General features: G+C 43.0%; 1 protein-coding gene across 3 annotated transcripts in view; it reads right to left on the bottom strand.

Moving 5' to 3' along the window:
* ctnnd2b (catenin (cadherin-associated protein), delta 2b) overlaps positions 1 to 15,827 on the bottom strand; it is a 102,908-nt gene that overhangs the window by 44,142 nt on the left and 42,939 nt on the right. For 2 of the 3 annotated variants that reach the window (XM_046359870.1, XM_046359872.1), the window contains 6 exons: positions 10,153 to 10,187; positions 9,193 to 9,309; positions 7,161 to 7,306; positions 6,444 to 6,984; positions 5,471 to 5,614; positions 2,610 to 2,925 (listed from right to left, as the gene is read on the bottom strand). In XM_046359870.1, the coding sequence (XP_046215826.1) occupies positions 2,610 to 2,925; positions 5,471 to 5,614; positions 6,444 to 6,984; positions 7,161 to 7,306; positions 9,193 to 9,309; positions 10,153 to 10,187 (1,299 nt within the window). Of the gene's footprint in view, positions 1 to 2,609; positions 2,926 to 5,470; positions 5,615 to 6,443; positions 6,985 to 7,160; positions 7,307 to 9,192; positions 9,310 to 10,152; positions 10,188 to 11,304; positions 11,382 to 15,827 lie in introns of all 3 variants that reach the window. The other variant, XM_046359873.1, reaches the window with a different exon arrangement.

Genomic DNA, 15,827 nt, shown 5'->3' with positions numbered 1-15,827 from the left:
CATTGAATGTTGTCACACGCTGTAGTTTATAAACTAGGAGGGTGATGCTAAAATAATGATGTAATTTCTTACTTTTGACATCTTCCTGCACATTCACCATTGTCTATCAGCTAGACCAATTAAGGGTTGTTCAGTAAATCAGAACCATTATAATGGTTTGTGGAGAGACCCGTTCTAGCAATCGTATTATTGTCTTACTTACATCTGGATATATGTTTTACGAATAAGCTTTCCTATGGTTTAGGATTCTCTGCTAAATAGTGACATTGATTATACCCTGCAAACAACCGTTGACCATTCGGAAAGTTGTAGCCCTTTCCTGCAGTCAAATGACCAAATCACCCTCTCGTGGACTCATGGGTGGAATGTTACTCATTTTTCATAATTAATAAACTATCATTTTTGTATCATAATTTTTCATCCGGTGTTTCTATGTAAAACGGTTTTGTTATATTTCAGGCTTTTGTGACGTATACAAAGTGTAATATTGGGATACAAACTCAAAATTGAATACATTTCAACACTACACTGAGTATACAAAACATTAAGGATACCTGCTCTTTCCATGACGTAGACTGACCAGGTGAATCCAGGTGAAAGCCATGATCCCTTATTGATGTTAAATCCACTTCAATCAGTGTAGGGATTTTTAAGCGATGAGACAATTGAGACATGGATTGTGTATGTGTGCCATTCAGAGGGTGAATGGGCAAGACAAAAGATCGAAGTGCCTTTGAACGAGGTTAAGGCACACCGGTTTGCTAGGCACACCGGTTTGTGTCAAGAACTGCAACGCTGCTGGGTTTTTCATGCTCAACAGTTTCCAGTGTGTATCAAGAATGGTCCACCACCCAAAGGACAGCCAACTTGACACAACTGTGGGAAGCATTGGAGTCAACATGGGGCAGCATCCCTGTTGAACGCTTTCGACACCTTGTAGAGACCCTGCCCTCAATATCAAGGAAGGGGTTCCTAATGTTTGGTATAGTCAGTGTATTTCTGACATGGTACAGGAGTCTTATTTTTTTAAGCCCATAACCATGTGTGTGAGGTGCATACTATTGTTTCTAAGTATATTTGTTTAAGACTACCAAAAAAACACTCTGTGACCCTGATTTAGCCCACTGCAGTAAAAGGTTTTAACTTACAGATACATGCAACTGCCAAAATAAAGGAGTAAATGAGGGATACAATGTACTGTATATTGAAAACAGGTACTTCCACACAAGTGTGGTTCCTGAGTTAATTAAGCAATTAACATCCCATCATGCTTAGGGTCTTGTATAAAAATGCCCAGTTGCCCATTATTTTGGCTACCATGAAAGAGGAGTCTCAAAGGACCATAGGGGGTTTAAAGAGTGTGTGTGTGTGTGTCTCAGTCACCAGATCTCAACTCAGTTGAACACTTATGGGAGATACTGGAGCAGCGCCTGAGACAATGTTTCCCACCAACATCAACAAAACATCAAATTATGGCATTTCTCATTGAATAATGGTGCCACATCCCTCCAATAGAGTTCTAGCCACTTGTAGAATGTATGCCATGGCTCATTGTAGCTCTTCTGGCGGTTTGTGGTGGCCCAACACCCTATTAAGACCCTATATAGGTGTTTCCTTTATTTTGGCAGTTACCTGTACATAGTCAACCAAATATAACATCCTTAATTGTGGTTAAGTATTTGTTGAGTAAAACGTTGTTTCGCTTGCCAATTTTGAACATTATTCATTACAACACTTAATAATTTTCTATAATTTCATTGCTTCGGTATGCACAATACTGGCCTAGTTTTTCCACAATGAACTGAAATGAGGAAAGATTAGAGAACTGTTTTGGTGAGACCCACCCTTTAACAATAATGAATATGAAGTAACCAAATAAAAGAGAAGACCTTCTCATTTGGAGATTACTGTAATTGACTGTGCATGTTGTGAAGTTGGTTGCAGCCAGTCAATGCAATGCATCGTTACAAGTAAATCCACTGAAAGAGTGTGCAAACGCCATCGTAATGCCAGAGCTACGGAAGAAAGGTGCAATGTGAAAAAGGAAAGAAACTAAAATAAACAAACAGTACAGGGATGGTGAATGAAGAAAACTGAACAGGATAAATCAGTAATGAAATTGTAGAGAATGCAAACACAGATTCTTGTATTCCTGTTTTCTAGGATAACTCTTTAATTGGTGTGTATTCCTAGTGATTAAACATGTTGTTGTTACTGGCATTGACAGTACGGTTTTTTGTTTGCTCTAAAGGAATAAACTCCTTGATCAGACCCAAACAAAAGCAACTCTGATAGTACAGCAATACAGCTTATGAATCAAGGCTCTCCCAGTGAAACACTTTATGACACACACACACACGCACTCACACACACACATAAACGTTTCAACAACACAATGTGAAGGGAGAAGGTAAGGTTTAACACAAGCTTCATGTGCCCTCCAAATAACAGTAGTGGTGTCATTCAAGGCATAGTGGTACCGACAGGACTTCAAATCAAACTGAGGAGATATTGGGAGGCAGTGATGTGTTGTGGATGTGTGCTCCATACTCAGTGGCATGACTGAAAGAGAAGTGTGTTTTAAACGGCAATGCTATAGCGGCACTTACCTGGGATCCTTCTGGATACTGTCGACAGAAGGTGAGCGGGCCAGTGCGGCCTCCGGGGGAAGGGCGGGGCCAGACTTGCTGTAGGGAGACTCGGTAGATGGGCAGAACTGGAGGGTGCGGTACGGGTTGGAGTAGTCCGCAGCAGAGGCAGTGGCAAAGCTGCTTCTCTGGTATGGCAAAGTGCCTGAGGCGTTCTGGCTGCCTGTACGCTGCAAGGGGGTGGAGTCAACACCAGGGGAAGACGGGGCTATGGCAGGAGGGAAGTAGGGACAGAGCAGAAAGTTCAGGACCTGTTCACAAAACTGGTTTACTGGGTCTAGGCAGAGGAATGAGTAAGAACACACAGTGAGAAGAGAAACAGAACAGCCAACCACCAGAGAAAGAAGAGGAGGGGAACAAGAAGGCAAAAGCAAAGTCAAAAGAAGGCCAAAAAGGATCATTTAATTAAATTAATTTCAATACTTCCCAGCAGCCTCTACTAAGAAACTATAATATAGACAGAAAACCAGAAAAAAAAAAGTCTGGAAAAAACGCAAATGTATGTGTCTGGAAAAAATATTAACTTTCAGGACAGTTATCTTATATGAATTATGACGAAGGAATGCACCAAATGTCACTTTGTCAAATTAAAGTTAGTGCTTTGTCAAATTAACCCATAATGGACCAAATGGCCATGACAAGAAGTGTGCATTCTGTAGATAGATGACTATTCACTCTAACACAAACCAACTGATTGATCTCGCTCAGAATATTGAAAGGGCTTTGGTCAGCAGTTCACTGTGAAAAGTTATATTTTGTGTGTGTGTTTTCATAATCTACCTGAGTGCCATAAACATGACCTTGAACACAGAACACTTTAATTTCCAGACAGTATTATGTTGTTAAAAATCAATGTCAGAAGGATTCATTGGGGGACAGTGATGAATAGCTAACAATTTCATATCAAAGTCCAAGGATGGCCTCTGACAACTATGTTTTCGGTCTGTGAAGACTTTGCTTTAATGACAGGTACTAGCTGAAAATAATCTATAAGGGCCTACATAAGACACTCCTCTTACATAAATGTAATTCAATGCTATTTTGAACATGTAAATATTCGGGAAAAATAGCTTGAGCAAAGCCTTGGGTTGAAACACTATTCTCTCACGTATTGCCATGCACCTTGATGTATCTCTAAAGCACTTGAACTGTGAGTCCAGTCTGAAATTGGCAGAGATGCTTCTACTGATAATCCTGACCATGTAGGTAGAAGGCCTCTATCCATCTCTGAGGAGCACTGCCTGCCTGCCTGCCTGCCTGCCTGCCTGCCTGCCTGCCTGCCTGCCTGCCTGCCTGCCTGCCTGCCTGCCTGCCTGCCTGCCTGCCTGCCTGCCTGCCTGCAGACAGTGTGAGAGGTGAATAGAGTTACAGTGTAGCAGCTTGTACATGACTCCCTCCTCCCTAAGAGCCATGACCTCGGCTCCACACATTGAAACTTTCCACATGAGCAGCTCGTAGTTGTACTATAGTCGGACAAATGGAATATCAGACCAATTCACATTGGATGAATGTTGTATGAGGGTTGGAAATGTATATAATCACAGAAACAAATGGTGTCTCATCTCAATTTGTTATGAGATATTTTATGTTAGTTATGTATTTGATGTTTTTTGGACAACCAAATTAGAAAAAACAACATTAAACCACTAGATGCCACATTTTGCCCAGACGGTTGCCTGAAGGGGGTGAAAGATGGGGCGACAGGTAGCCTAGAGGTTAGAGCGTTGGACCAGTCGTTCTGCCCCTGAACAAAGCAGTTAACCCACTGTTCCCCGGTAGGCTGTCATTGTAAAATAATAATTTGTTCTTAAATGACTTGCCTAGTTAAAAATAAAATAAAAAATTAGGTTGAGCATGAGCAGAGGATGGATACAGCACTGTACAGAAGGCTGTGAGGATATGAGCCAACAGCCTTCATGCACAATCTGTACCATCTCAACCCATGCTCAATGAAACACCAGTAAGAATCACACTATTCCCTCAGGTCTTTCATAATTTAGTAGCCTGCAGTCTTTACAAACAGGAAGCAAGATTGTAACTCCAATTCCCTAGCCGTTAAGAAACTACAAAGCTTTTCAGATCGTATAGTAGGATTTCATCATATGCAGTGACGTGAGGCGGAATTTCTGTGGAGGGGATACACATGCTCATTAAAGAAAGCATTAGGCTAAATACTGTGGAATGCATTTGACCATGGTGGGTGCCTCCAACTCAGTTTTCAACGCTTGAGTTTAAATTCTGCGGGAATAATTTAGATTTATTTCTGTCTAATATCTAATTATCTAATGTTATGTGATTGTGATTGCTATCAAGATACTAATCAGATTTGCATAACTGAACTGAAAAATTGAGATAAACGATCTGATGGAGTGATAAAAACGCTAATGTTGTTTTTGATCATTAGCGTTATTTGCAGGAAAACCACAGTTTAAAGGCCCACCTAAGTCCCACCTGAATAATCATCTAAATGTGGGGCATTGACTGTTGAAATACCTGCTTCCTTACCTTTTGGGCTTGCTGTGTTTGCTTCATTTCCATCTAATTCTGACATTATACAATGTATCGTTGCTTTAAGTAAATTCTCCCTATCAAGGACTAATCAAGTGCTGACACAGAACTTCAAAGAACCAATCAAATATAAGTATCTACTTAGAACACATTTGGCTCTTGAACCTCTCATTGAATGATAACCCTCTTGAAACCAACAGTGGAATATTAACATTTAGTTGGTCAAAAGAAGTAGGTGAGCCTGACAAAAGCCTAGTCAAATATAAGGGGATTCCCAGCGCAGTAGGGCAGGGGTTCTGGACCATCTGACTCACCCTGGTTCTGATTGAGACTCCTGATAGAAGGCTTCTGGTAGACCCTGTCCTCATAGATGGGGTCAATGTGGTGCTCAGGAGACTGGAGAGGTCGCAGCTCAGAGCCCAGGTGACTGTGCTGGCTGCTATAAGAGCCCCTGGATCCTGAACACCACAAAAAAACACATAGAAAACATCATTACGTGGTTCCAAACCACAGGAGGCTAGTGGCACCTTAATTGGTGAAGACGGGCTCATAGTAATGGCTGGAACAGAATCAATGGAATGGTATTGAACACATGGTTTCCATAAAACCAGCATCCTCCTGTGTTCAAAACATGGTTAATAATATCTAGTATTATCAAGTCCATTAACTACAACTTTTAGAGTAATTTGAGAAAACATATATACATTTAAGACTGCTGAGCCCATAGAAAAAAACACATTGCTCTTTCCATGACATAGACTGGTCACGTTAATCCAGGTAAAAGCTATGATCCCTTATTGATGTCACTTGTTAAATCCACTTCAATCAGTGTAGGTGAAGGGGAGGAGACGGGTTAAAGAAGGATTCTTAAGCCTTGAGACAATTGAAACATAGATTGTGTATGTGTTCCACTCAAGAGGGTGAATGGGCAAGACAAAATATTTAAGTGAATTTGAACGGGGTATGGTAGCAGGTGCCAGGCGCACCAGTTTGTGTCAAGAACTGCAACACTGCTGGGTTTTTTACGCTCAACAGTTTCCCGTGTTTATCAAGAATGGTCCACCAGCCAAAGGACATCCAGCCAACTTGACACAACTGTGGGAAGCATTGGAGTCAACATGGGCTGCATCCCTGTGGAATGCTTTCAACGCCTTGTAGAGTCCATGCCTCACGAATGTAGTAATTTCTGAGGGCAGGGGGGGGGGGGGTGCAACTCAGTATTAGGAAAGTGTTTTTAATGTTTTGTATATAAAGACAGTTTCTCTCTGTCTGAGCCTGTGCACCCACCTGCCAGGCTGCCAGGCCTCCCGAGGGTGGCGTTTGCATACAGCTCGTGGGAGATCTTGTACTGGTCCGAGGAGTGCTGCATGCGCTTGGTGGGGGACAGGGTAGCGTAGTTACCCACGGTAGAGCTGAATTGATGGAGTGGGGATGAGCCCGAGGTGTTGCCTGAAGAAGCCATGTGCAGCGGGGAAGTAGAGGACAGCCCAGCAGACCCAACTACCATGTTTATGGGGGAGCTGGTGCTGTAGGACTTGGCCAGCCGGCTGGGGGACTGCTTGGGCGAGGAGACTCGCTGCAAGGTGGCGTAGCTGGGCATGTCAGAGGCAGAGCCCAGGCGCTGAAGCTTGGTGGGAGAGCCCACGGCCTGCATGGAGTGGGGGGAGCTCACACGTTGGGCAGGCAGGGTGGAGCAAGAGTAGTACATGGAAGGAGTTGGCGGGGCGTCAGGCATGTGGAAGGCGCTGCCATGGCCCTGGGCAAACGACTCTCTGGACTGGGAGGAGTCTACACTGGCAGCTAGCTGGGCCGCACGGCTAGACGTCACCTGGAGAACCACAGAAAGAACCTTAGATCTTACACCTACATCACATGCCATATTGAAATCCAGACTATACAGCAAAGAGGCTATAATCATTGACAGACGCAATATAGGAGCCCGTCACAAATGGCACTCTATTCCTTAGTCCACTACTTTTGACCAGGGCTCTAAGTCTCACCCACCTGGTTGTAACTGTGGACTGCCCCTCCCACCTGGCCACTGCGGGGCAGGGCCTCTAGTGCCTGGTTGCTGAGGTAACCGGCTGGGTAAGAGAGTGAACCATCCTGATTGTTGAGCTGTAGTGCACTCTGGGATAGCAGGCCTTGTCCTGTTTAGGGCAGAGAGAATAGTGGAGCTGAAATATTGCGACAACCTCTTACCCTCTGTCTCTATATGCCCCACACTCTTTTACCAGTCTCTCATATGACGTCTGAGGGTTGAATGTTGATGTACTGTAGGGTCTTTAAAATTCAAATACTTTCTCTACACCTACCTTTCTACCGAAATCTCTCTCTCTCTCTCTCAGAAATGGAGAGAGTAAGGGCGTGCATAATGGATCAGGAGGAACTGGGAGTTACTGAGCACAATAAAGGTTAGCCTTCAATTCAAATAGTAACACTGACGTCAGCATTTTATTTTCATAGACCTATATTTTTATTACATCAGCAATAGGATTCAGTATATTACATTTTGTATAAAAGACAGTTCTAAATCGAAATAGAATTACTGCACACACAAAAACAAATCAAATGTACAGTATAGTAGTATACTATTTTCTGCGATTTAGCTGTGAGTCACTAAGTAAAATGCTGTGAACCTGTTTCAGTGTGATCTGTTTCAGCGCTCTACACTGCTCACAGGTCTGTAAGACTTCCTCCCTTGTCTGCCTTCACACCTTCCTCTGCTTTTACTCTCACATCCATGTTGTTCTGGCAACACCGACCTCATTTTCACATTAGCGTGGAGTCACTGGCAACTTGTGCCCAATAACTGCCTCTAGCTGGCACACACACACACACACTGTATGTATGAAAATGACCACGGAAATGTTTCTGCGACCACTTCGGGCTGTTAAGTTATTGGGTATTTCCTAAATACATAATCGTGTCAATGGTAGTGAATGTTTGGGAGAGGATTTCAGGAAGGAAAGTGAATATTGCAGGAGCTTTCATAGAAGACTTCATTTGTGGTGTGTGTGGTAGAGTCAAGTAGTCTAGCAGACCAGAGGAATATCCCTGGGGTGGTGATCGCTCTGGGTGCCTGAAATATACAGGGAGGGGATCCTTTATTCATCTCATCTACGACCTGCATTCTGTATCAAAACATTTCAATATTTCATCAAGATGCTATTTTTAGCCTCACTACTCGATAGGGGAGTAAGATGGGTGTGCTGTGCACATATGTGTGCAAACACAGTCTATGAGACGTGCACATGCACGTACGTACATACACAAACGTGCCAATACACACACACTGGGCATAAACTAGTATTATCTGAAAATGTTCTCCCTTCCTAGCCCCAAACCTCCCTACACTTTTCAACAGATTGAATATGAACGTCATTTATTTTGCAGTGGCTGATTTGAAAGCGTGTTTCCTCGTACACATGTGTTCTCTGTTATGCCCGAAGGAAGCCGCTGACACCTCGGCGAGACATCATTTCCATATCAAACCCTTGACATATACTGAATTTATCCTGACAGATAATACTCTCTCAGTGGCTCTTAGTGGAAAGATGAAGATCATTGCTTGGATCAAATGAAGTGAAGACATTTGGGTTCAAAAAGAGAAAGGAAAACAACTGTTTCGAATGCAGAAGGCAGGGGTGATAAGAGACAAACACCTGCGGTATATATTTCCTGATTGAAACAGTCATTGATATCACTCTGGGAATCACCTAGCATTTCTGTATCTAGGCGATTCCATACAGATAATTCTTGACATTTATTTTAAATATTGATAAGCATAATCAGTTCTAAACATGTCTACGTTTTTTTTTTAAGTGTTGCAGTCAACTTAGCTTTCATTTGGCACATGTCAAGCTATTTGTCTATTTCTAGTGAATTTGAAAATATCTTAACTATAGTAGGGATACGACGTAATTCAACAATTAAATCAAATCACTTTATTCACAATGTTTCTGCTGCTTTAAAAAAGGTACTAAACAATATACCTAAAAGTTTTAAATGAATCTGCACTGCATAAGGTCCTTACTGTCGCCTGCGGAGAATTCCTGGGAGTCAAGTATCCCAGATTCCTGGAGTGACCTAATGCAGGAGTCCACCAGCTCCAAGCCGGTCGTCAGTTCTTCCTCAATGTCCTTCTGTCCGTCTGTGGAGACACAGAAATGAATAGAGAAGCAGGATTAGTGTTCAGTTACCTTAAAAAGAGGCAAGAGTTTACTACAGACACACTAACGGCCAGGTGGTGGTGACCATGCTAGATAAGCAAAAAGCTCTTGACTAAACACTGAAATGTGTCTCTGCCGTGCCGTACTTTCTCCTTGACTATGTGTTTGTCCTTACCTACAGTAACTGACATACTTGTCCTCTGTCTAGTGTCATCAGTGTGGCAAACAGTGCCAAGGGGTTAAAGCCTTACACAAGAGGTTTAAGATCAGGATTAAATCTCTCATCTAAGGCTGAGGCTACTGGCAGCAGACACTTAGTCCTCTACCCTATTAGAGTCATGATGATGATTACTGGTGTTTTAACTCAGGGATAATTCTGTTTGTGCAACATTTTTATAATCTCATCCAAAACATCAGTGGAACTTCCCCAGGAGAAGCAGGAGCAGCAGAATTCTGAACATGACTTGCAGTCAGTCATAAATCTTCGACCACCGCCGCTTCAATGATCAAATCCTAGACTACCTGTGTTTGATACTTTAGAAGACAAAGGTGTGTTCTGTCATTCATACTTTGCTCTAAGCCCATCAATATAGTCTCAACTAGATGTGCAAAATTTTACACCGGACTGACAAGACAGAACAGCAACAAAGCTGTGTCTATCTGACAAATGATGACAGCTGTCCACACCTAGGAGCTAGGCATGGTCCACTCCACTTTACTCACAAGATACACCTATCATTTCAAAGTATGCAACTCAACTGAGGTTGTCGCGTGCTCTGTGACATAACACAGAACTACATGCATGGGATGTAAAATGTACCTACCTTGGTTATTCCAGCGAAACTTCTCATCCGCTGAACTGAAAGAAAGGAAACAGCACATGGTCAGAATAGAAAAACAGCAAACCATCTTCCTCTGCCGTAGCATCTTAATTACATTTACATTTAAGTCATTTAGCAGACGCTCTTATCCAGAGCTAATGACCCAGCCTTGAGCATTACCTGGTGACTGGGACATTTTCATAAAAAATTTATTTTTAAATCGCCATGAATTCAGTACACGTCCACATGAACTCACAGTAACTGTAATATATGTGTACATCGCAATGAGAATTCCCTGTTAGAGACAGAGAGGGATGATGAGGTTTGGGCGAGATGCCGCTACAGTAACACTTGGCTCTGTCCCCAATCTGTATGTCCATGTGGCATCACTAGGTTACAGTGCCGTAGAGCAGAGATTACTGGGAGTGGGGCTGACTGTAGGGATCCCTTCCTCCTTTAGAATGGTCAACATGGTGTATTCTGTCAGAGTAGCCCAGCCAGCCAGTGCAGCACTAAGTGTGAACGGGGTCTCCCTCCAGGGGGGAGGGGAGTGGGGTACACAACACGTGGTCTTGGGAGGAGAAGCTTTCAAAGCCACCACTGCCCCCTCTCTCCTCTCCCCCATTGCCGACCACCCCTTCCTATTCCTCTTTTCCCCACAGAGGCGCCACCCACCCCTCCCGACACACCATAGAAAAAAAATCATCCCGGCACTTCATCACAAGGTACTGTGTGCCTCTACTGCCCCTCTTCCCATGGGCCATGGGATGGGTGACACATATTAACAATGTAGCCATGAAAACACCACCTACAGGAGCAAGGCAAGGTCACGCAAGACAAAATTAACACATAACAATGAAATGCAACTCACTGCTGTTTATGGAGTCCTTCAGTATTGTCTGTAATGATTCTGCCAGCATTTTGAGGTTACAGACAGGGGTGTTTCATTTTATGTAGGCTACATTTCTAATTCTACATGAGTGGATGCCTTATCTGATTTGTAAAATGGTTCCACACTGAGAAATCAACTGGCTTCCTTATCAGAGCAGAGATGTAGCACTCACTTCTGTCATCATGAAGTGCTTTGAGAGGCTAGTTAAGGATGATATCACCTCCACCTTACCAGACACCCTACACCAACTTCAATTTACTTACCGCCCCAACAGAGCCACAGATGATGCAATCGCCATCGCACTGCACACTGCCCTATCCCATCTGGACAAGAGGAATACCTACAGTGGGGAGAACAAGTATTTGATACACTGCTGATTTTGCAGTTTTTCCTACTTACAAAGCATGTAGAGGTCTGTCATTTTTATCATATGTACACTTCAACTGTGAGAGATGGAATCTAAAACAAAAATCCAGAAAATCACATTGTATGATTTTTAAGTAATTAAATTGCATTTTATTGCATGACATAAGTATTTGATACTTCAGAAAAGCAGAACTTAATATTTGGTACAGAAACCTTTGTTTGCAATTACAGAGATCATACGTTTCCTGTAGTTCCTGACCAGGTTTGCACACACTGCAGAAGGGATTTTGTTCCACTCCTCCATACAGACCTTCTCCAGATCCTTCAGGTTTCGGGGCTGTCGCTGGGCAATACGGACTTTCAGCTCCCTTCAAAGATTTTCTATTGGGTTTAGGTCTGGAGACTGTTTAGGTCTGGAGACCACTCCTGGACCTTGAGATGCTTCTTACGGAGCCAATCCTTAGTTGCCCTTTTGGGTCGTTGTCATGCTGGAAGACCCAGCCACGACCCATCTTCAATGCTCTTACTGAGGGAAGGAGGTTGTTGGCCAAGATCTCGCGATACATGGCCCCATCCATTCTTGGGGTTGAATTCATCCTTCTTCTTCCTCCAAACACAGCAAGTGAAGTTTAGACCAAAAAGCTCTATTTTTGTCTCATCAGACCACATGACCTTCTCTCATTCCTCCTCTGGATCATCCAGATGGTCATTGGCAAACTTCAGACGGGCCTGGACATGCGCTGGCTTGAGCAGGGGGACCGTGCGTGCGCTGCAGGATTTTAATCCATGACGGCATGGTGTGTTACTAATGGTTCTTTGAGACTGTGGTCCCAGCTCTCTTCAGGTCATTGACCAGGTCCTGCCGTATAGTTCTGGGCTGATCCCTCACCTTCCTCATGATCATTGATGCCCCACGAGATGAGATCTTGCATGGAGACCCAGACCGAGGGTGATTGACCGTCATCTTGAACATCTTCCATTTTCTAATAATTGCTGCTTGCCTATCGTCCTGTAGCCCATCCCAGCCTTGTGCAGGTCTACAATTTAACCCTGATGTCCTTACAGAGCTCTCTGGTTTTGGCTATTGTGGAGAGGTTGGAGTCTGTTTGATTGAGTGTGTGGACAGGTGTATTTTATATAGGTAACAAGTTCAAACAGGTGCAGTTAGTACAGGTAATGAATGGAGAACAGGAGGGCTTCTTAAAGAAAAACTAACAGGTCTGTGAGGGCCGGAATTCTTACTGGTTGATAGGTGATCAAATACTTATGTCATGCAAATTAATTACTTAAAAATCATACAATGTGAATTTCTGGATTTTAGTTTTAGATTCTGTCTCTCGCAGTTGAAGTGTACCTATGATAAAAATGACAGACCTCTACATGCTTTGTAAGTAGGAAAACCTGCTAACTCGGCAGTGCATCAAATACTTGTTCTCCCCACTGTATGTAAGAATGCTGTTCATTGACTATCGCTCAGCATTCAACACCATAGTACCCTCCAAGCTCATCATTAAGCTAGGGGGCCCTGGGTCTGAACCTTCCCCTGTGCAACTGGGTCCTAGACTTCCTGTAGGGCTGTCCCCAGGTGGTGAAGGTAGGAAACAACACCTAACCTTCGCTCATCCTCAACACAGGGGCCCCACAAGGGTGCATGCTCAGCCACATCCTGTACTCACTGTTCACCCATGACTGCGTGGCCACGCACTTCTCCCACTCAATCATCAAGTTTGCAGACGACACAACAGTAGTACGCCTGATTATCAACAGTGACGAGACAGCCTACAGGGAGGATGTAAGGGCCTTGGCGGAGTGGTGCCAGGAAGATAACCTCTTCCTCAATGTTGGAAAAACGAAGGAGCTGATTGTGAACTTCAGGAAACAGCAGAGGGAGCACGCCCCTATCCATATTGACGAGACCGCAATGTGGAGAAGGTGGAAAGCTTCAAGTTCTTCGGCGTGCACATCAATGACAATCTGAAATGGTCAACCCACACAGACAGTGTGGTGAAGAAGGCAGAATGAGCACCTCTTCAACCTCAGGAGACTGAAAACATTCGGCTTGGCCCCTAAGACCCTCACAAACCTTTACAGATGCACAATTGAAAGCATCCTGTCGAGCTGTATCGACGCCTGGTACGGCAACTGCACCGCCTGCAACCGCAGGGCTCTCCAGAAGGTGGTGCGGTCTGCCCAACTCATCACCAAGGGCAAACTGCCTGCTCTCCAGGACATATACAGCACACAATGTCACAGGAAGGTCAAAAAGATCATCAAGGACATCAACCACCCGAGCCACGGCCTCCTAATATTTATATATTTCTTAATTCCATTCTTTTGCTTTTAGATTTGTGTGTATTGTTGTGAATTGTTAGATACTACTGCACTGCTGGAGCTAGGAACACAAGCATTTAACTAAATCTGCAATAACATCTGTAAAATATGTGAATGTAACCAATAACATTTGATTTGATATGCACAGAGTGCTTCTTCAGCAACCCAGCAAGCGTCGAGACCCCTAGAAGGTGTAGTTCTTCCTGATGTCATATTATCTCTAGGTGTTGATGCAGTCAGCCCAGCCAGTAATACACTTGTGTCCGCCATGGACTGGCTTGTATATAAAACATCCTCCATTCAGGCTGCAAAGTCAGTTTCCTCATAAACTCAATTTAATAGCTCGTTGGTGGGAAGAAAACAAGAAAATATACTGACTGTCTTAATAAAGCACAATTATCCACCACCATGCTAGGGTGGCTAATGCTATGTCCTGATGTTGTGGTACGCCTTCAGCAAAGGGTAAACAGACTCACTTGGTATGCAACATCCAAAAATGGGGGCAGAGAATGTGTTTTTTATAAGATGCAAAGTTTTAGACTGATTAAACGAAACACTACATTACTGTTCAAAATGTTCTATCAAGTCTGCCCAAAGGTGCCGAATTGGTCAATTGATAGATTGTCAAGTACATAACCGTAGAGCACATACAAAAATGATATGGTCATAAAAAAATATATGTTTACACACTGCCAGAAATGTCATAAATGATGGATAATTAGCTTCCCTACAGAAAAGACACTAAACTTCTCACCTCTAGATGGTGGGTGGAGGGGGCAGACAGCAGGGGTTCAAACTGTAGAACACAGTTCCTACATTTGTATATAAAAATTGATTTTAGCAAACAAAACTATGCTACATTTTATCTCTGGGACCCACAGGATGACAAATCAGAGCAAGATTACTGCATGTAAGTACATTGTTTACCTTCAGAGGAGAACGTATCAAACCAGTTGCCATGATAAAAGTTTTTTGTTGTTGTGCATTCTCGTCAAGCAATAGCATGGTATTTTTCCACTGTAATAGGTCCTGAAAATTTGACAGTGCAGTTAGATGAACAAGAATTTCAACTTTTATAAGACATGTTTATGTCCTGGAAATGTTCTTGTTACTTACAACGTCATAATAATCACATTAGCACACGTTAGCTCAACTGTCCCGAAGAGGGGGAGGACACCGATCCCGTAGAGGTTAAGGAGGAAACTGACACCTTTGCAGACAGAATTTAGTATGTTTTATGTATGAGCCGGTCTGTCGGGGAAACGAGTGTATTACTGTCTGAATACATTAAAGTAGGACGTAAGATGACAAACAACATAAAAGGAATAATAGTGCCACCCTGTGTAGTTTTATTCAGAATTAGAACAAGGACCTTTTGTTCCTTTTTAGTGTGTAAGCAGGGTGCAAATGTGAAACAAATGATAAGAGGAGCTATCGACAGACAAGTTGTACTACTGTGTTCCTTACAGAACATTATGTCTCCACGCATGGAGGGGAGAAACCTTTAGGCTTGCTGAAAATTATGAAACATGTTGCAGATTAAAGAATCAATGTATATGTGTAGTGGAAAAACACTGAGTGTCTGAGCAAGGCGTAGTTTAAGATTTGAACTTGTTTGTGTGTGTTATAAAGACTGTGTTTGCATTTTTTGATTTTCGAATATTCTCGTACATTAACTGTACTAACCTTTTGCATCAGCTAAGTCTTTGCCTAATTATTATTAAACCCATGGTTTTACAAACGTCAGGGATTGGCCAAAGCTATTGATTGTTAGTTACTATCATTGTGATTGAAAATTCTCCTGACAATGACTCATGTACAGGAGGCAGATCTGCAGGGTAGTCACTAACTAGCACAGCCACAAAATCTGATTTTAAACCTAACCGTAACACTAACCACACTACTAACCTTATGCCTAATCCTAACCTTAAATTAAGACCAAAAAGCCCATTGTTGTTTTCATGCATAGATAGACAATTTTGACTTTGCCACTGGCCCATCTAGTGGAAATTGCTCGGCTCTGCCTCCAGAACAAGATTCCTCCCAATAAATGTCAACCTGCTCACATATGGACTATTATGTCAGATAA

This window comes from Oncorhynchus gorbuscha, linkage group LG08, assembly GCF_021184085.1.
Source record: "Oncorhynchus gorbuscha isolate QuinsamMale2020 ecotype Even-year linkage group LG08, OgorEven_v1.0, whole genome shotgun sequence".
In the NCBI taxonomy this organism is placed as follows: Eukaryota; Metazoa; Chordata; class Actinopteri; order Salmoniformes; family Salmonidae; genus Oncorhynchus; species Oncorhynchus gorbuscha.
Note: the sequence above shows the minus strand (reverse complement) of the source record. Positions and strands in the feature narration are given on the sequence as shown.